The sequence below is a fragment of the Apodemus sylvaticus genome, chromosome 10, assembly GCF_947179515.1.
Source record: "Apodemus sylvaticus chromosome 10, mApoSyl1.1, whole genome shotgun sequence".
In the NCBI taxonomy this organism is placed as follows: domain Eukaryota; kingdom Metazoa; phylum Chordata; class Mammalia; order Rodentia; family Muridae; genus Apodemus; species Apodemus sylvaticus.
In genome coordinates this window covers 26017941-26038342 of record NC_067481.1, presented here as the reverse complement: position 1 = coordinate 26038342, position 20402 = coordinate 26017941, and the positions used below count along the sequence as shown (strand labels likewise).

General features: G+C 53.4%; 1 protein-coding gene across 1 annotated transcript; it reads left to right on the top strand.

Annotated features, from left to right (window-relative positions):
• Nucleotides 1–725: 725 nt before the first annotated feature.
• Nucleotides 726–18163, top strand: Osbpl7 (oxysterol binding protein like 7). Its single transcript, XM_052194302.1, has 23 exons — nucleotides 726–881; nucleotides 2160–2310; nucleotides 2416–2538; nucleotides 2693–2746; nucleotides 3591–3704; nucleotides 4046–4141; nucleotides 4259–4376; nucleotides 5017–5120; nucleotides 5311–5403; nucleotides 5487–5619; nucleotides 5723–5817; nucleotides 5997–6092; nucleotides 7195–7332; nucleotides 7808–7901; nucleotides 8718–8965; nucleotides 9157–9294; nucleotides 14773–14836; nucleotides 14962–15040; nucleotides 16052–16196; nucleotides 16362–16506; nucleotides 16590–16716; nucleotides 16832–16954; nucleotides 17108–18163. Exons 2-23 carry the CDS (start codon nucleotides 2236–2238, stop codon nucleotides 17214–17216), a joined length of 2511 nt encoding a protein of 836 aa, XP_052050262.1. The 5' UTR covers nucleotides 726–881; nucleotides 2160–2235; the 3' UTR covers nucleotides 17217–18163.
• Nucleotides 18164–20402: the final 2239 nt, after the last annotated feature.

Here is a 20402-nt window from a genome sequence, read left to right as displayed (position 1 = left end):
TCCATCATACCCAGATCCTGCTGGTGCTACCATTTCTCAGGCACCAAACTTGTTAGCTGGTGCTCATCCATTTGGATGAATTCTAGATCTTTCTCATAACGCAATTCTGAATTATTTTAGCAACTGAACATAGTGGGGTGAAGGTGTTTAAGGGTCAGGGGAGCAGCCCCAACTTGGCTTTGTTTTATAACTGCCAGCCAGTGACTGCATAGCTGTTTCCACCTAATCTGCATCTCTGTCCCTAGAGACTTGCTGCACCCACACTTCCTGATTGCCACGGGCTGACCTGGTAGGGAACGGCTCTCAAGGAGGAGCCTCTGTGGGCTTCAGCTGTCCCTCTTCCCTCTTGCCCGCTGACTGTGCTTCTGGCACAGATTGTCATGTCCCAGAGTATGTGGGGGTAGGGTGGCTCTGTCCCTTCCCAGAAAACCTGATACCTTTGCTGGTCCAAAATGTGCCATCTATTTCAGGTGTAACTGAGAGGCAGGGTGAATAAGGAAATGGCCTTGAGGGGTCAAGGCCATGTTAGTCTGAGCTTGAAGCCAGCCGTTGTTCAGTCCTCTGAAGCATGTGGAACTATGCCCAGTGGGGACTGTGCCCCTCGGTTCCAAGTCATTTAGTAGCTCTCCGTCCTTAGTCCTCCCGAGAGCAGGGGGGCAGAGCTGAGCGGCAGCCCGGAGCTTGGCGGGAGGAGGCAATGGGGGAGGGGCAGGTGGGGAGATCCGGCTGGAGGGGAGGCTCCGACGTCTCCTTCCTTCCTGGTTCCTGCAGTAGCTGCTGCTACTGCTCGACTCTGTGAGGAGGTAGCTGGTGACTCGGAGACTGTCTTAGAAGCACATCAGCGTCCGGACCAAGAAGCACTAGCGTCCATGGACCCTGGGGTAAGGGGGCCTTGCTGACACCGCCTGACATTCCTGGGAGGGCTTCCTCTCCTCTAGAGCTGGTAGGTCTACTCCTCTGGTAAAGGTGCTGAAAATGGAGGTGGTTAGCAGGGGCACTCACCTGGCTCACTCGACTTCTCCTTCCTACTGGTCGACACCTCCACCTCTGCCGGGGGCCAGCGGCAAATAGCCAGGGTTCTAGCAGCCAGGACAAGGGCATAGAAATACCCCAGCACCGGAAGAGTTTTGAAACTTTAAATGGCTGAATGCAGGAGTTTCCCCTTGGGCCAGCTCCTCATAGCCTGGTTCCTTAGGCTGTGACCTCCTGGTCACGCTTACACTGTCCCTTCCCTGCCCCTTCTGGGCCTCAACTCCTCAGGTGCTTGCTAGCTGCATGAAGCTCTGAGCTGCTTCCACAGACACAGGGCAACATCACTCCTGCAGTCCCTTCCCCCTTCACACACACACACACACACACACACACACACACACAACCTCATGCATTATTGATCTCATGGTGGAGCCAGGATGGCCAGAGCCGGTGCCAAGGGCGCCTGTGGGCACTGCTGCAGGACCTGGGTGGACCGAGACATGTTCTTGGCCACCTCCTCTCCCACCCACAGTGTCTCAGCCGGCCAGTGTCCTGCTCCTTCTGGGTGGGAGGTGCTTCTCAGGAACACAGAGGACTAACATGGTAGCAAGGGGCTGGTGAGGCTTTGCAGGGAAGAGAGCCCAAGGTGTGTATTCTCCGCATGTCTGGTGAGAGGAGGCGTGGGAAAATAGGACTGTCTTAGGCCTCAGTTTTCCCATGCAGAAAATGGGAGTGTGAGAACTGGCAGCTATAGGGGGCCCATTAGTAGAAGTCTGAGGGGTGGTTTGCAAGGGTGGCAGAGCGGTTGTGCCAGAGGGGTGGCGAAGCCACTAGGCAAAGAGATCCTGGAGGAGGAAGCAGCTGAGCTGAGGAGCTCATGCCCATCTAGTCTGAGTCCCGCCATCTTTTCTTGGACCCTCTTCTTTCCTCGCTCCCCAGCCTCACAAACACAGAGCATTTCCTGGATTCCTGGAGTGTACGTCCAGGACAGAGGCACACAATGGGTGCAGTGGCTACAGTGGGGGTTGGGTTGGGTGTTGCTGCCCAGGCCCAGGGGTGGTCAGGGCATACTGGGGGGTGTGGGGATGGTATGTGAATGGAGGATGTGTATCTCGGTGCAGGAGGGACCAGATTAGGGACACACGGCAGTATGGTGGAACTCATGGGGCTTTCTCTCTTGCTTCAAGGGTCCCCCAGGACAAGGTGACGTTCTCCCCATCTCAACCTGTTCTGCTGTCCTCGTCAGGGAGCAACTTCTTCCTCATGGACTTCCAGGAAAAGGACACTCCCTCGCTGGCTGAGAGTACTCAGTCTTCAAAGCCCAGCAGTACCCAGCAGGTCTGACTGGAAGAGCAGCGGAGGGTGGGCCGAGCCTGGGTCCCTGGGGGGTGGACTGAGCTGGTGGCCTAACCAACTGCTGCCCTCCTCTGCTCTGGACTTCAGGCCTTCGAGCTGTGGGAGGTGGTGGAGGAGCCTCGGGGCAGGCTGGGAGCAGACATCATGCCTGAGAGACAGGAAGGACACCTGCTCAAGAAGAGGAAGTGGCCTCTTAAGGGCTGGCACAAGGTAAGGTGACAGGGCAGGGGAGGAGCTAGTGCTGGAGGCTGCTGGACAGCCCTGGTATTCCTGGATGGAAAGGAGAAGAAAAATGTGTGTTTGTTCTCTCCCCTCCCCCACCCCTCACGCGCCTGGCTGCCTGGTCCTGTCCCCCCCGGGTCAGAGGTACTTTGTGCTCGACGATGGGGTCCTCCACTACGCCACAACCCGACAAGATGTGAGTCAGGTTCTGGGCTTGGGGTGGGGGGTGGGGGGGCTGCCCCAGGATGTTCTGAGCAGGTCGGAGGAGTCTTGAGTTAGCCAGAGCAGAGTATGAATCTCAGTTCCACCTTTCAGTAACCTCCGTCAAGTTACAGTTGGCTTTCGGCATCCTTAGGTTCCACATCTGCAGATTCAACAATTTAAACACACACACACACACACACACACACATTCAAAATACATCTGTACTAAACACATAGTAAGCTTTTTTTTCCTTGTCACGATTCGCTAAATACTAGAACTGCCAATCCCATAGTATGCCCATTGCTTGCCAGTAGGTACTAGAAATCGTCTAGAAATGCTTAAAGGACACACAGGTGTAGAAACTGCACCTTTTATTATTAGAGATGAGCAGGTTTGCATTTTGCATTCGGTTTCCTCCGTGGCTCCTAGAATTCAAAACACCAGGAGACAACTGCTTGCCTGGGACTCAGCCTCCTTCCTGCTGACATGGGTGGGGTCACACTCAGCTGCCTGTGGAGCTATTTGAATGATGCCCACTGCAAACTAAGTGCCCAAGAAATGGGATCTTTGTCACCCTAGACCTTGTCCTCCTCTTGTGCTGGGAACAAGAAACAAGGCTGGACTCCCAGGTTCCTTCTGTGGGTGGTCCTTCCACCATGTAGATTCCTGGGATGGTGGTATTTTTATGACTTCTCAGACCTGGATGAAGTCGGACGTAGCACAATGTTCTTGAAGTGCTTGATCCTTGAGTCTGGAGTGGCCTCAAGGAGAAGGTGACTCTGTGCTCCAGAGATCCTCAAGCCATTCCCCTGTCCCCCACCAACCCTCCACTCCAGATCACCAAGGGGAAGGTTCACGGCTCCATTGATGTCCGGCTATCTGTCATGTCCATCAACAAAAAGGCCCAGCGCATTGACCTCGACACAGAAGACAACATTTACCACCTAAAGGTGACATTCTTGAGGACAGAGTATAGTGGGCACTAACCTGGCAGGGGTGTCCAAAGCAGAAGCATAGGAGCTGAGGGGTCTTCTTAGAGTTTGCCAAGAAGAAAGTTTCCTTCTGGCTGTTGTGTGAAACAGCCAGGAGCCAGCCCACGCTGATGGCTGGCTGTTAACAGATACAGAACTAAGCTCTGATGCTTGGAATGTCTCACTCTCTGTCTGCGATAGGGTTTTGTGCAAACTGGGTGCTCTAGGGAAATTCCCTGCTTGCCTGGAGATCAGAGACCTGATATTTTGTTCCTGGGAAGCAACCCCTCCCTTCTAATCTCTCTCCCTCACCTCTTCAGATCAAATCTCAGGACCTGTTTCATAGCTGGGTGGCGCAGCTGCGAGCACACCGCTTGGCCCAGCGCTTGGACATGCCCAGTGCCACTCATCGGAAGGTAAGACAGGCCCTGGAGGGAGAGCAGGTGACAGGAAGATCAGGTGGAGACTGTGGAGAACTGAGATCTAGAGGGCTGCACATCATCTTTCCTGACCCTTGACTTAACTCCCTACAGGTTCCTGGTACCCAGATGCTAACAGCAGGTAGTGCTTCAGCCTTACCTGGGGTTGGACCTCGAGAGAAAGTGTCATCCTGGCTGAGGGACAGTGATGGGCTAGACCGATGTTCTCATGGTGAGGGCGCCTGGCCCAGGGCCTCAGTGGGTGGGACCCATGTTCTCAGATCTGTGCAGTACCAACAAGAAGGGAGACTGTTACCTCCACCACTTCCTCAGAGGGGCCCCTCTGCCAGGGGAGACCCCCTCTGCCTCCAAGATGATCAAATCCTCTTGGTCAAATCTTCTTGGCCCCGAGGAGCTCCAACTTAGAGAAGTCAGCAGGCTCATCTCCTAGGCACGCAGCAGGCACAGGGACTCCTGCTTGATTCCAATGCAGTAAAATTTCTGAATAGCAACAGGGAAAGGATGTGCCCTAGAAATGTATCCCTGCAGTAAGAGACCAAGATAGTGACCCAGAGAGGGTAGTATGTATAAATAAGGAGGTATAGTAAGGGTACAACCCCTGTGCGCAGGCAGAAGAGGTGAGGGCTGGTCTGCAGACTGGGTGGGGATAGACCACTGGCCTCCCTGAAAATCAGAAGCAGCTACACCAGAGAACAGGAAGTGCTTGTGCTCCTGAGAGAGACACACGGAACAGTGTCAAACTCTCCCTGGATGCCAGCGATGTCTTTGGATGGAAAGAAACTAAAGGGGTCAGGAGACTGAGAACCCTGATACCTCTGGGAGAGCAACGTGTCTCCTTCCTTCTCCCCCAGCGCTCTCAGAATGCCAGGGTAAGCTGCAGGAACTGCACAGACTCCTTCAGAGCCTGGAGTCCCTACACCGAATCCCCTCTGCCCCTGTGATCCCCACACACCAGGTAAGGGTCAGGGGAGGGGGCAGGGACTGCTCAGGGCTCCTCATTCCCATCACTTCGTGGGGCAGGCCTGCCCGGTAGTTTCTAGGCTGTTTCTCTGCTCCATTTTCCTGGTTTTCATGCTAGACCCTTATGCCTAGGCGACTATGGCCTCTCCCAACTCTGTGACTGAAATTACTCTTCAACTTGGCAGGCCTCAGTGACGACCGAGAGGCCCAAGAAGGGGAAACGGACCAGTCGCATGTGGTGCACACAGGGCTTTGCCAAGGATGACACCATTGGACGGGTGAGATGGGGTGTAAGCCTCAAGTTGTAGGGACCCAATGCTCTGGAGAAGGCTGCCCCTTCACCCTCCGTGTTCACCGTCAGGTTGGCCGCCTCCATGGCTCTGTTCCCAACCTGTCTCGTTACCTCGAGTCTCGGGACGCTTCTGGCCCCCGCGGCCTACCACCTCCAGACTATGCCCATCTGCAGCGCAGTTTCTGGGCTCTGGCCCAGAAGGGTGAGTACAGGCTAGGTGGTGGCTAGGAATGGGGTCAGGAGGTCGGGAGAGGAAACGGAGTCTCGGAGTCTCAGAGTCTCACCAACTGGCCTGCCTCCGGCAGTGCACAATTCCCTCAGCAGTGTCCTGGTTGCCCTCACCACAGAACGGGACCGCCTGAGAGACCTGCACCAGGACTCAGAGCTGTCAAGGATGGCGGTGAGCCCCATGGACATGGTAGCTGATCAGAGGGAGGGCCGGAGACTGAGGACTGTAGGTCTCATTGGCAAATCTGTGCCAGGGCTTGGGGGTTGACAGAGGCTGTCCCTGAGTTGGTGCAGGTGGTAGGTGGGGAGGATTTCCTCTTCCCACATCCAGTCCCTCGCCCTCTGTCTCAGGTTTCTGAGGCCCAGGATGGTCAGAGACGTCTGCACTCACTCTCCATCTCCTCAGACACCACGGCAGACTCCTTCAGTTCCCTGAACCCGGAGGAGGTGAGGATCTAGGGTGGACAATGGTGTCCACCCTGTGCTTTTCCTCTGGTGTGAGGGCCAGGAGCAGGGGCCAAGGTTGAGGGGTAGGAGGGACACAGCTTTCCTCTCTCACATAGCATTACAGGTCTCTTGACTGACTGGTGGCTTGTGCATCACAGTTTGGTTTGGTTTCATTTGGTTTGGTTGTAGTACTGAGGCCTAAAGCCAGGGCCTTGCCCATGCTAGGCAGGCAATCTACCTCTGAGCCGAATGTCTGGCTTCTGAGGACTTTTGCTTTTACTTCAGAGCCCATGAGACACTGGGACACTGGGTCTTTTTTTTTTTTTTTTTTTTTTTTTGTTTGTTTGTTTTTGGTTTTTTCGAGACAGGGTTTCTCTGTATAGCCCTGGCTGTCCTGGAACTCACTTGGTAGACCAGGCTGGCCTCGAACTCAGAAATCCGCCTGCCTCTGCCTCCCGGAGTGCTGGGATTACAGGCGTGCGCCACCACTGCCCGGCGAGGCACTGGGTCTTACCCTTTAGCAAGCCTCTCCAGCCTTACAGTTCACACTCAAGAACAGCATAATTCACCCCTGGAGTCAATTTGGGAGGCAGAGGGAGGTGGATCTCTGTGAGTCTGAGGCCAAGCCTGCTCTACAGAATGAGTTCTAGGACAGCCAGGGCTACACAGAGAAGCCCTGTCTTGAAAACAAACAAACAAACAAACAAAAATGTATAATCAAGTTAATAACAACAAAAAAGTTACAAACAATGTTTGTCCTGTTTTAAATAAGTTTATGATTTTACATTAGTCCGCCCTCATTGTGTACAGCTCATGGGCCACAGGTTGGACACATCTGCCTCACGAAGCTAAACCCCAACGAATTGAATCGATGGGCTCATGGTCCCATGGTAGTAGCCAGGCTGAATTTGAGTCTGAATGGTGTGATGGGTGGGGTCAGGCTCTGTTGGTGCCCAGCTCCTCTTCTAAGTCCAAGTTCCTTCCTCTCCCTTAAGCGCCCTCTTCTGCTTGGCAGGAGGGTGGGGAGGGGGTGGACAGTTCCCTCTCCAGGAACTGTCACTCCAGTGGCCTCTGAGGTCTCACATCCATCTGGCTCCCACAGCAAGAAGCTCTGTACATGAAAGGCCGAGAGCTGACCCCCCAGCTGTCCCAGAGCAGTGTGCTGTCCCTCGCCGACTCCCACACCGAGTTCTTTGATGCCTGTGAGGTGCTCCTCTCTGCCAGTTCTTCCGAGAATGAGGTGAGGGAGGAGGGAGCTGGCAGCGGGAGAGGGAGAGAAGGGACTTGGGCAGCATGGGGGTGGGGCCTGGAGATTCCTGGGTCCTTTCTCTCTACCTTAGCAGCCATCTCTGAGAGCGTATCCTGCTCTGTTAGAGTTGTGTGACTCCAGAAACATCTTCTCCTTGCTGGACATGCCTTACCTGTCTGCTCTCTGAAGCTGTCCTTCCCGACACCCCTTTCAGCTTTCTTGCTCCTTTGACCCAGACTCTGGATCTCAGCACCATCAACTTCTCTTTCCTCTGTGTCTCACCAAGTTCCCAACCTCTTTTCTGCAAGCCAGTACCAGCCGTGACAGGATGCTATCTTAGGGCTAAAAGTCCTCCCCACCCTGCCTGTCATCCCTCTTCTCACCAAAGGGCTAGCTCACCACATTCTTACCAGGTCCTGGGCATTGCCAATCTGTCTACCCCTACCTACCAATTCTTCCCTCCCAGGGTTCTGAGGAGGAAGAGTCATGTGCTAGCGAGATCACCACCAGCCTGTCTGAGGAGGTGCTGGACATCAGGGGAACCGACCAATATCAAAAAGGTACCAACTGGATGAAGGCCGTGAGACAGGGGAACCTGGGACTGTGTGCGGAGCAGCTGTTGGCTCGTGGCCTAGGTCATGAGGAGGCAGTCGTTGTGGCTGGTGGGCTATTGGCTCTGGGTACGGATTCTAGAATTAACCTCGGAACCATGAGTTGGGAAATCCTGGGGTGGGGCGGACCAGGCTTGGGAATGGTGTGGGCCTCCACTCCATTAGGTTAATAGGGTGTGGTAGGGAGACACGCGGTTCCACTTGAGCACATTAGCAGAGTAGCTTTGGGCTTGGCATTTTACTAAAAATGGCCAAGGACAGAGAGTATAGTGTGGTTTGTGCGTGACGCCTCCTATGCACACATCCCTGGGTTCAGACCTCAGCTCTGCATAAAATGGCGGCAGATGTCTGTAATTCCAGCACTCGGGAGGTCGAGCCAGAAGGATCAGATCAGAGTTCTTCTCAGCTCCACAGTGAGCTGGAACTCAAGGGGACCCTGTCCCTCCAGAAAAGTAGGAGGACAGTGGATGATCTGGACCCTAGCATCTGTTTGGTTCATCGGGGGACAGAGGCAAGGATGAGACTCAGGCCCAGCTTCTCTGCCCTTGTGTACAGCAGTGGAACTGTCCTGTCTAGGTGGTTCTCAGCCCTGCTGCCCATGCAAATCCCCAGGATATCACGAGCAGTCAGATGCCCCCATCACCTCCCATAGCGGGCAACCGCTGGGATGCCCCGGGAGGTTAGGAGGCAGCCCTGTGCAGTGGGGCCTGGCATGTCTGGAACACCAGCGTCCAGAGGGAGACTAAAATGGCTGCCTTGGCCCAGGGGCATGTGTTCCGGGGATCGCTGTGGGGCCCCCTCGCCGCCGCTGCCTGCCAGCTGCCAGTGGGCCGGGGACAGACGTGAGCCTGTGGAATATCCTCCGCAACAACATCGGCAAAGACCTGTCCAAGGTGTCGATGCCTGTGCAGCTCAACGAACCTCTCAACACGCTGCAGAGGCTCTGCGAGGAACTGGAGTACAGCAGCCTCCTGGACCAGGCCAGCCGCATGGCTGACCCCTGCGAGCGCATGGTACCCACTCGGGGCCACCCGTTTCCTTCAGGTTCTGTCTGTCATTCCGTGGGTGGGTCCCTGATGCTGGAGCACTACATCCAAACCCCAGACTTTGCTTGCTATGATGACGACGACGCCGACGACGACGGGCTGCTGTCCGGGTCCCAGGGCTTCTTCACACCCGGGGTGCTCTGCTCTGCCTCCCACAGGTGTACATCGCAGCCTTTGCCGTCTCTGCCTACTCCTCCACGTACCACCGGGCGGGATGCAAGCCCTTCAACCCGGTCCTGGGAGAGACCTACGAGTGTGAGCGGCCTGACCGGGGTTTCCGTTTTATCAGCGAGCAGGTGTGGGCTCTGAGGTGGGAGGACTGTTTCTGGGGCTGGGCCAGGGGAAGGCCTGGGTTGTGGGGACCAGAAGGTGGGCCAGTGGAGCCAGGGCATGGATGGAGAACAGGAAGCAGTGGCCCCGGGCCTGGGACACGCTAATGGGGGAGAGCTCTGTTCTTCTTAGGAGAGGCAGAGTAAAGCAGGAGTCATGACATACTAAAAGCCACACCCCAAGGTGTGCTGTGTGTGTGTGGGGGGGGAGGGGCAGCTCTGCTAGCTGGGTCTGGAAGGGTGGATTGGAGAAAGCTTGGGTAAAGAGCTGGAAGTCTGTTTTGTCTCATGTGTGTAAAACAGCAGAAAAATTAGATGGCGCTGACGGCAGGGCAGGTTAAATCCTGTGCTTTGTAGGTGAAGGTGAGGTGCATTCTGGGATTTTATTTGCTTCTAAATCTGAAGGCAGTGGGAGGCGTGGGGGACTCGGGCACGTTCACAGTGGCAATCTCTAAAGAACACTCAGGCACTGGTGTGCAACAGTTGGCAGAGGCCATTATCAGGCCATTAAAGTCATCCGCCCGAGAGCAGAGGACAACCTGCACCTAGCCCGCGGCACACTGAATTCAGGAGCTCTTGTATGCACCACCATTGACAGAACTCTACAGCCAGGTAGATGGAGAGGAAACTGGGAAGTGACCCACCCGTGCCAGGGCACCACGGCCCACAGTGCGGTGGAGGGCACAGCTCTGAGGACCTGCCAGCCTTGTGTGGGCAGCAGACTGAACATGTGTGGAGGGGCCTCTTGCTGGGAACTGAGGTTGGTGAGCTGAGGGAGAGAGCTGGGCGGACCTGTCTTCTAGTTAAGGACACCCTGTGTATGGGTGCAGGTGCCACTGAGAGAGAGAGAGAGAGAGAGAGAGAAGGTGGAAGGCCAGAAAAGAACTGTATCGTGTTGCCCACTGAGTGGGACTTCCTCAGAGAAATGTCCTATTGGCTTTGAGGCCTGTGAACCTGGGGCTGGGAAGAGGTGACAAATCAGGACACCAGGGAGTGTGTCACCGGGAGGGGCAGTGACTCAACGGACTGGGGGCTATCTTTTCCAGTGAAGGACAGAAAGGACAGGTAAAAATGAAGTTATGGAGAGTGTAGCAGGTGTGTTCAGCTTGCAGCCCACTGTCTGAGCACCTCCTTGGGCAGCCATGATGGCAGCCCAATGCATTTGTAGATGACATCATATTGCCACATCAGAAGGTCAGAAATGGGCTGGAGAGATGGCTCAGCGGTTAAGAGCACTCACTGCTCTTCCAGAGGTCCTGAGTTCAATTCCCAGCAACCACGTGGTGACTGATAGCCATCTGTCATGGGATCTGATGCCCTCTTCTAGTGTGTCTGAAGACAGCTACAGTGTACTCACATACATAAAATAAAAATAAATCTTAAAAAAAAAGGTTGGACAAGGCTAGGTGTGGTGGCACACGCCTTCCTTTTATCCCATTACTAGGGATGTAAAGGCAGGAAGATCTCTTTGAGTTTGAGGCCAGTTGTCCACACAGCGAGTTCTAGGAGAGTCAGGACTAGAGAGAGAGAGAGAGACCTTGCCTCAACCCTCCCCCTCAAAAAAGGTCAGACAACCCCGGCAAGAGTGAAAGGTTTTTGTTTTGCTTTGTTTTACACTTTATTCTTTTCTCATACATTACATTCTGACTTAATAGTTTTCCCTCCCTTCTCTCCCCCTAGTCCCTCCCCCACCTCCCCTTTCCCCCAAAAAAGTGAAAGTTAAAATGTGAGAATAAATCTAGAAAAGGGGCCAGCATGATGGCTCAGCAGGGAAGGGTGCTTGCTGCTAAGCTTGAAGACCTGAGTTCTATCCTCAGGGTAGAAAGAAAACACCAGCTCCTATAGATTGTCCTCTGATCTCCACACACGTGCTCCCGTGTACATACACATGTAAGATGAACAGGCGTATATAGATGTCTATGCACATACATTAAATTTTATATGAGTGTGTTTTGCCGGCATGTATGTTTGTAGAGTTCTTGCCTACCTGGTTCTGCAGAAGACAAAAGAGTGCGTCAGGTTCCCTGGGACTGGAGTAAGAGATGTTTGCAAGCTGCCATACGGAGCCTGGGGACTGAACTTGGACTTGTTTGTTTACATAGACAGACTCTGGAAAAGCAGCCAGTGCTTTTAACTGCTCTGAGATCAGCTGTGAGATCTCTCCAGCAGCTGTGAGATCTCTCCAGCAGCACCCTCACTTAATTTTTTAAGTGTGTGTGTGTGTGTGTGTGTGTGTGTGAGAGAGAGAGAGAGAGAGAGAGAGAGATTGAAAGAGATCATATGAATGCAGTCCCGAAGGAGGACAGAAAAGGGTGAGATTTCATGGTTTTTGTTTGTTTGTTTATTTGTTTGTTTGTTTTCTAGACAGGGTTTCTCTGTGTAGCCCTGGCTGTCCTGGAACTCACTCTGTAGATCAGGCTGACCTTGAACTCAGAAATCTGCCTGCCTCTGCCTCCCAAGCACTGGGATTAAAGAAGTGCACCACCGCTGTCTGGCGAGGGTTAGATTTCTTTGGATTTCTGTAGTTACAAGATGTTCTGAGGAGGTTCCAAGAATATGCTCTTAACTGCTGATCCATCTTTCCACGCCTGAATGCATACGTGTACTTATGCATATGTGTGTGTATTTGTATGTACACATACGTGTGCACATGTACACACATGCAATTTGAAACTAGGGATTAGAGAGATGGCTCGGGGGTGAAGAAGACCTAGAGGACCCAGGCTCAGGGCCTAGCACCACAGTGTGGCTCACAACCAACTGCAGCTCCAGTTCCAGGAGGTCTGACTCCCTCTTCTGGTCTTTGCAGACCTATGGTACATAGACATACAAGTGAGCAAACATTCATTCACATGATGTTTTAAGAAAAAAATTCAAAGCTAGAAAAAATGCAGACTGTTTTCAAGAAATGTCACAAGTCAAAGAGAAGACAAGGAGTGGTCGCCCGAGGGGATGTGGGGGTGTGAGAAGCCAAGGCACAGTTGTTTAGTTTTCTTTCTTTCTTTTTTTGGTTTTTTCAAGACAGGGTTTCTCTGTGTAGCCCTGGCTGTCCTGGAACTCTGTCAACCAGGCTGGCCTTGAACTCAGAAATCCGCCTGCCTCTGCCTCCCAGAGTGCTGGGATGACAGGCATGCGCCACCACCGCCCAGCTTCAGTTGTTTAGTTTTCGTTGGTGGTGTTTTGCTTTGTTTTTTGAGGCAGGGTCTTACTAGGTAAGCCTGGCTGGCCTTGAACCTGCCTCTGCCTCCTGAGAACAGGGACTACAGGTGTGTGCCAGCAAGAGAATGACAATTTTACACAGCAGAATAAAGCATACATCAGGAAGAAGCCTCCCGTTCTGAGTCAGGACCTCTGCGACTGGTGTCCTGCCAGAAAGGACGGCCACGGAAGCCAACAGAGACACACATCCAGGAAGGGAAGGCTCACAGTGCGGCCATAGAATTTGTACTCTTGCTGATGGCTCCGTCACTCCGTATAAAGCCTTATTCATATGGCCCAGTGTGCCGATGGTTTTGTTCCTTTTGTCACTGAATATCCCTTTGTGTGGACACATGGCAATTGGCTTATTTTCTTTTTGATTGGCATTTGAATTGTTTCCTGTTTGGGAGATTATGAATAAAAGTGCTATGAGTGTTTACATGGCAAAGGAAAGGGAAGGCTTGCTGCTTAGGATGGGAGAAACAGGAACTCCTGTAGTTCAGAGAGCAGGGGCCATGCAGAGCAGAGGGGAGGACTGCAGGGAAAGTGTGGGGGAGCTCAGGAGCAGGGGAGGAGGAGCTGCCCCACAGATGAGGGGAGCAGGGAGCAGAGATGAGGCTGAAAGGAAGGAGTTGCCTTCTCCTCTCCTCTGTTCTTCCTCTGACTGCAGGAGCCAAGGGTGTGACAGGTGGCTTGGGTTTAGGGCAGGACTTGTGTCCAGATAAGGTTGAAGCTAGAGATCATACTCAGAGTGGCTGTGCGGCCAAGTTTTTTTCTTAAGACTTATTTCTTTTTATTCTATCTGTGTCAATGTTTTGCCTACTTGTATGCCTGTGTGTCATGTTCATGCAGTACCCATGGAGGCCAAAAGAGGGTGCCAGAGCTCCTGGGACTTGGAGTTACAGGCTGTTGTGAGCCTCCATGTGGGTGCTGGGAACCAAACCGAGGTTCTCTGGGAAGGCAGCCAGTGTTCTTAACTCCTGAGACGACTCCCCAGTCCCCAAGATTACTTCTTTATTAGTTTTAGTTATTATGCATGTGTCTATGAATGTATGCCATGTGCGTGCAGGTAGCCACAAAGGCCAGAAGAGACTAGAGTTACAGGCAGTCGTGAGCGGTCTGATGTGGGTTCTGGGAACTAAACTAAGGGCCTGTGCAACAGCAGCCGGTGCTTTTAACTGCTGAACAGAACCATCTCTTCAGCCCTTGTTTTAAAAAACGTTGTTTACTCCATTTATTTATATGTGTATGTGTATATGAACATATGTTCCACACACTGCACGCATATGGAAATCAGAGAGCAGCTTCAACTATTTTCTTTCCGTAAGTTCGAGAGATCAAACTCAGGTTATTGGGGTTGGTGACAAGTATTTTGTTGTTGTTGTTGTTCTTTGTTTTTAAGATTTATTTATTTTATGTTAGTACAGTGTCGCTATCTTCAGACACACCAGAAGAGGGCATCATATTCCATTACAGATGGTTGTGAGCCACCATGTGGTTGCTGGGATTTGAAGTCAGGACCTTTGGAAGAGCACTCAGTTCTCTTAGCCACTGAGCCATCTCTCCACCCGACCGGTGACACGCATGTTTACCCATCAAGCCATGCGCTGGCATACCTGGCGAGGTGGGGGGAGCAAGCGGCTGACGATGCTAGGTGAGGGGAGGGGGGGTGCTGTGTAGAAGGAAGGGAAGCCAAGATGCTGTCTGAAGGCCATGAGAAAGCAGGACAGTACGGAGAAAGTCTTGGCTGCAGCCAGAGTCAGGGAACAAGGAGGCAAGGAGGTGAGGCTGTAGGAATGTCCCCGTTGAAGGTTGCAGATGTGAAGCCATTTCCAAGTGAGGGTAAGAGTTTCCGGAGCGTGTAATAGAGCCAACCGTAATCAGACGGGGAGGAGGCAGGTGGAGAAGGAAGCGGGTCCTCAGGGAGGGCCCGGTTTCAGGGCATAGGCTGGAGGCCCTGTTTGGTACGGTGCAGGGAATGTGCCTGCAGCAGGGCTGGTTAAGGGCTCAGTCGGCAGGGCTGGCTGGTCAAGGTTAGCCAGCAAGGCAGAGGAGCAAGGAGGACACAGCGCCCCCTGCAGGGAGGAGAGAGTGTGGACCTGGATGGCGACCAGGGGAAGCGGGAACAAAAGACTGATTCTTGTGAAACTAAGTCAGAGTCAGAGAATTTGGGGTGGAAGGGAGGAATGCTGGGAAAAGACCCCAAGCTCCTCACGGACAGTGTTAAGGACGTCTTTGCTCATCAAGGTCTCCCACCATCCCCCGATCTCCGCGTGTCACGCAGAATCTGAGAACTTCATCTTCTGGCAAGGTGAGGGACTTGGGGCTGGATGACCACGAAGGTCAGGGATAGCGGGGTGGGGGGTGACTGGAACATTCTGGGTCACTCTGGCATTATCTCTACTGCGCCCTGTCTCTCTCCCAACTGCACTCCAGACATGAAATGGAAGAACAAGTTCTGGGGCAAATCCCTAGAGATCGTGCCTGTGGGGACAGTCAACGTCAGCTTGCCCAGGTGAGTACTGTAGATCGCTGTGGCCAGGCCTGCCCGTGCGCCTTCTCCGGCTGCCGCTTGGGCCAGTGCTGTGGAGGATGCAGGGGCCTAGTCTAGCCCTAAGCTTCAGGAGGTTACAGCAGGCAGCTTTTGCGAATGTTACACCTGCATTTGCAACAGTTACTGTAAAAAAATAAATAAATAAAAAAGGTGAGATGTCTAAGAACAGGGTGGGGCAGGGCTTAACGAGGTCATCTGACAAAGTGTCTTTCACAACTTTTTGATCATGACTCACATTAAGAAACACACTTGAGACTTCAAACCAGCATGTGTGCAAAGCACACCACACCACACACACCACACACACACAGAAACCTAAATGAATCTTGGGACTAAATGGATCACAGACCAAGTTAAAAAAAAACCATCATTTCAGTCAGCAGTGGTGGCACACACCGTTAGTCTCAAACACTCAGGAGACAGAGGCAGGCAGATCTCTGAGTTCGAGGCCAGCCTGGTCTACAGAGTGAGTTCCAGGACAGCCGGGGCTACACAGAGAAACCCTGTCTTGAACAAAAAAAAAAAAGAAAAAAAGAAAGAAAAGAAAAACAGAAAGCCCTCATCTCAGTCCATCGTACAGATGGGCAGCCGAAGCTGAAGAGGAAAGGGTCCTTTTCCTAAGAGCGGCAGGGGCCAGGTGTGGTGGCAGCCCGAGCTATGCAGCAAATTCCAAGGCCAGCCAGGGCTACCCAGTGAGAGACTGTCTCGAGAAAATCCAGAACCAGAGAGTGGTAGTGATCCTCATATTCCTATTTCCACAACTCGGGCACAGCACTCAGGGGCTTTCTAATGGATGCAGACATGTTCACTGATGTTCTGTGATGGCGACTCTACTTTATGAACAAGGGTCTTATCTCACAGAGCCGGCACTAGGACCCCAGGACTCCTACAGCAAGTTGGGAACACTTCCTTCAAAGCCCATTTGTTTCCCTGGGCTGGTTGACTGCAGCCCTATATGTCTGTCTCTCTCAGGTTTGGGGACCACTTTGAGTGGAACAAGGTGACATCCTGTATTCACAACATCCTGAGTGGCCAGCGCTGGATCGAGCACTATGGGGAAGTGCTTATCCGAAACACACAAGATAGCTCCTGCCACTGCAAAATCACTTTTTGCAAGGTAGGCATGCTGCCCTGACCCCGCCCCTCCACCTTGACCCCGCCCCTCCACCCTGACCCCGCCCCTCCACCCCGACCCCCGCCCCTCCACCCAGAGAGAGGTCTCTGATCCAGACACCCTAAGGAAGTAGTTCTCCTCACTCGGGCCCTGCCTTCTCTACCCTAGGCCAAGTACTGGAGTTCCAACATTCATGAGGTACAAGGTGCGGTGCTCAGCAGGAGTGGCCGCGTCCTCCACCGCCTCTTCGGGAAGTGGCATGAGGGACTATACCGAGGCCCCCCACCGGGTGGGCAGTGCATTTGGAAACCTAGTAAGCAGGGTGTCTAGGGAGGGCTGGGAGGAAGAGGGTGGCTCTGACATAGTTCACCTGTCCCAGCTCCTTGCTTCCCCCAGATTCGATGCCCCCAGACCATGAGCGAAACTTCGGGTTCACTCAGTTTGCCCTGGAGCTGAACGAGCTGACAGCAGAGCTGAAGCGGACGCTGCCTTCCACTGACACACGGCTCCGGCCTGACCAGAGGTCAGTGCCTGAATGGGCTCCTCAAGGAACTCCTTAAAATGGGGAAGGGGCGGAGACTTCATGTTGGGGGACTCCTGAGACTCGCCGTGCACCTGACCGAGGCTTGGATCATCAGATACCTGGAGGAGGGGAACATACAGGCAGCTGAGGCCCAGAAGAGGAGGATAGAGCAGCTACAACGAGATCGGAGGAGGGTGATGGAAGAGAACAACATAGTCCACCAGGCTCGCTTCTTCAGGTGCCTCAGCCCTGCCTGCTCCGGGTCCCTCTGCAGACCGTCTGCGCGTTGCGCCCTTATGCATTGTGCAGGGGGACCGTGGGAGGCTTTACCAGGGACCTAGCTTGGATTCCACTATCCCCTACCCACACCTAATGACGCTTCTCTTCCCAGGCGACAGACAGACAGCAGCGGCAAGGAGTGGTGGGTGACCAACCATACCTACTGGAGGCTGCGGGCCGAGCCAGGCTATGGGAACCTGGATGGGGCTGTGCTCTGGTAACCCCGGCCTCGGGGCAGGAGACTCTAGGTCCTCACTCCTGCCCCAGCTCCTGCTATGGACACATGGGCGAGGTTAGGCTCCCTCTCGATGCCCTTGAGTGCAAAGGGGCAGCCTGGGCTCCTGCCCTCCCCCTCCCCCCCCGCTCCCCCCCCCCCCCCCGCTGGCAGGGGGCTGTATCTCAGCACACTCTCATTCCACCACTGGGGTGGAAGTGGGATCCGTGCTCCCCCCGTCCCCCCACCTTGTTACCCCAAATCTGGCATGTCAGACCCTTCTCGCTCAGCCATCCGCATCTGGGAGTGTTTGGGAGATGCCAGGTTCCCCGGGTCTGCTCCCCATTTCAGTGCCTTCCTTGGACACAGAGATGCTACCCAGACTTCCCGTGCCCAGGGCGCTGGCTACGCTGGCAGATTGGAGTGAGTGAAAGAGAGGAGATGTGGAGATGTCCCCTTTCCCATCTGTCCTCTCTTCAGCATCCCCCCTGTGCCCTGACACACCCATGGTCCCAAACCACAAAGCACCTGTGGCTTCCAGCTCCTCCATGCCCGCTCCCCAGTGGTCCCCTCAGGCTCAGCTTAGCAGAAGTCCCAAGAGGTGGGGAGGAGTCTGGGGTGCCTGGCCTCAGATTCACCCAGGAGGGAGGGAGCCAGTGTGAGTGTGTGTGTGTGTGTGTGTGTGTGTGTGTGAGTGTGTGTGAGTGTGTGTGTGTGAGTGTGTGTGTGTGTGAGTGTGTGTGTGTGTGTGAGTGTGTGTGTGTGTGTGAGTGTGTGTGTGTGTGTGAGTGTGTGTGTGTGTGTGTCCTGCTTGCTGGCGAGCAGGATTCCGAATGTCGCCGGGACACCTCCACTGCTGGTGTCCATCACTGTAGCCGCTCATTCTCTCCGCGTGCCTGAGTCAGGTGAATTGTCTTACATTCCAAGCTCCAATAAAGACTGTCCTAGACTTTGGCCTGTGACCACTCATTGAAAACTACAGGTTTTCGAGCTCTGGGGAATGCTCACAGACGCTAATGTACATCGACTCATGTCGTCCCAAAAAGTCCACCCCCCTCCCCCCCAAGGAGTAGGGATGGAGCTCGGGATACAGTGATTGCCAAGCATGCAGAAGGTCAATCCTGGGTTCGGGCCTCAGCACTGACAAAGGACTGGGGAAGAGCTTAACAAAAGTTAGCTTGTTCAGGCCAGCAAGATGGCTCAAGGGAGGCCGGGCGGTGGTGGTGGTGGCGCACGCCTTTAATCTCAGCACTTGGGAGGTAGAGGCAGGCGGATTTCTGAGTTTGAGGCCAGCCTGGTCTACAGAGTGAGTTCCAGGACAGCCAGGGCTATACAGAGAAACCCTGTCTTGGGGGGGGGGGAAGATGACTCAGGGGTGCTAGGTGTGGTAATGCACGCCTTTGATCCCAGCACTTGAGAGGCAGAGAGATAGGGGAATCTCTGTGAGTTCAAGGCCAGCCTGGTCTATAGAGTGAGTTCCAGGATAGCCAGGGCTGTTACACAGAGAAACTCTGCCTCAAAAACAAACAGAACAAAATAAAAGTTGTCTCAGGGGGTAAAGATACTTTGTCATGCAAGTGTGACAGCCTGAGTCTGATCCCTGGAATCCATGTGAACCACAGAACATACATGCGTGTACACAAATGAGCACGCACACACACACACAATGTTTTTAGTTCCTGGAACTGTGGTCTTTGGAAGCAGGGCCTGGCAGATTCAACTGGTTCCTGTGTGAACAAGTAAGTTGGCCACAGGGAAGAGCACTGTGGGAAAGGGCCATTCAGGGCCAGTGCACTATGGGATGCAGGCAGAATAGCAAGAGGCCTCCACAACCAGAAATGTCCAGTACACTGTAAACCAGCAGACGCAGACGGTGGCTCTGAGGCCCCAAGAAGGAACCATCCCTGCTCACGCCCCAACTTTCAGACCTCTGGCCTCAGCTGTAGGTTTTCATTTGCCTGGTCTGTGTATGTGCACGTTCATGTGTATGTGTGTGTGTGTATGTGTGTGTACACACGGGTTGGGGTGTGCACATGTGTATCTTCTCATGTGGAGATCAGGTGTCTTTCCTCTGGAACCTTCTATCTTTTGTTTGTTTGAGATGGGGTCTCACTGGCCTGGAACATCTATAGGTTAGCTGGCCAAGCCACTCCCTGTATCTATCTCTGTGGCGGTTTAATTATGCTTGCCCCAGGGAGTGGCACTATTAGAAGGCGTGCATGGCCTTGTTGGAGGAAGTGTGTCTCTGGGCTTGAGCTTTAAGACCCTCTTCCTAGCTGCCTGGAAGTTAGCCTTCTCCTGTTTGCCTTCAGAACAAGATGTGGAAGTCTCAACTCCTCCAGTGCCTTGCCTTCCCTAATCCCATCCTTCCTGCTGTGATGACAATGGACTGAACCTCTGAAGCTGTAAGACAGCCCCAACTAAATGCTGGTTCTGTAAGAGTGGCCTTATGGTGCCTCTTCACAGCAATGAAACCCTCAGGAAGGCAATCTCCCGTCTCACCCCCAGAGGGGTTACAGCATGGATTGTTCTGGGAAGGTAAACGTGGGTCCTCAAGCGCTTTACTTATTGAGCAGGTTGTCTGTCTGCCTACCTTCCTGTTGGTCTGTCTCTGTCTGTCTCTCTGTCTCTCTGTCTCTTTCTGTCTCTCTGTCCCTGTCCCTGTCTCTCTCTCTGTCTCTCTCTCTGTCTCTCTCTGTCTCTCTCTGTCTCTCTCTCTCTCTCTCTCGCTCTGTGTGTGTGTGTCTCCAGTTGTCTTTTGTGGGACAGAGTGTCTATGCTGGGTATAGATTACCCAGGCTCCCTGAAACCCCTGATGTAGCCCAGGCTGGCCTTGAATGTGCAATGTTCAGCAATCCTTTTGTCTCAGCCTCTTGCACACTGACATTACCTAAGCTACCAATCCCAGCTCCCGAGTGATGTTTCAAATTAGCACCTTTCCTGCTTAAAAGGTCCCATCACCTCCACCTCCGGGTGTCCAGAATCATGTGCTAGGCTGAAGCAAAAGCCTGTGGAAACTTCTGCATGGGCCTTTTCTCCTCTATCCCCCATCTCAAGGAAGAGTGGACTCTGCATGTCCAGGGGCTTTTGTTGGTGGCAGGAGGTTTTCTTTTTTGTTCTATTTCATTTCAAGATATGTTCTAATGTTACCAAGGCTGTCCTGAAACTCACTATGTAGCCCAGGCTAGTCTTC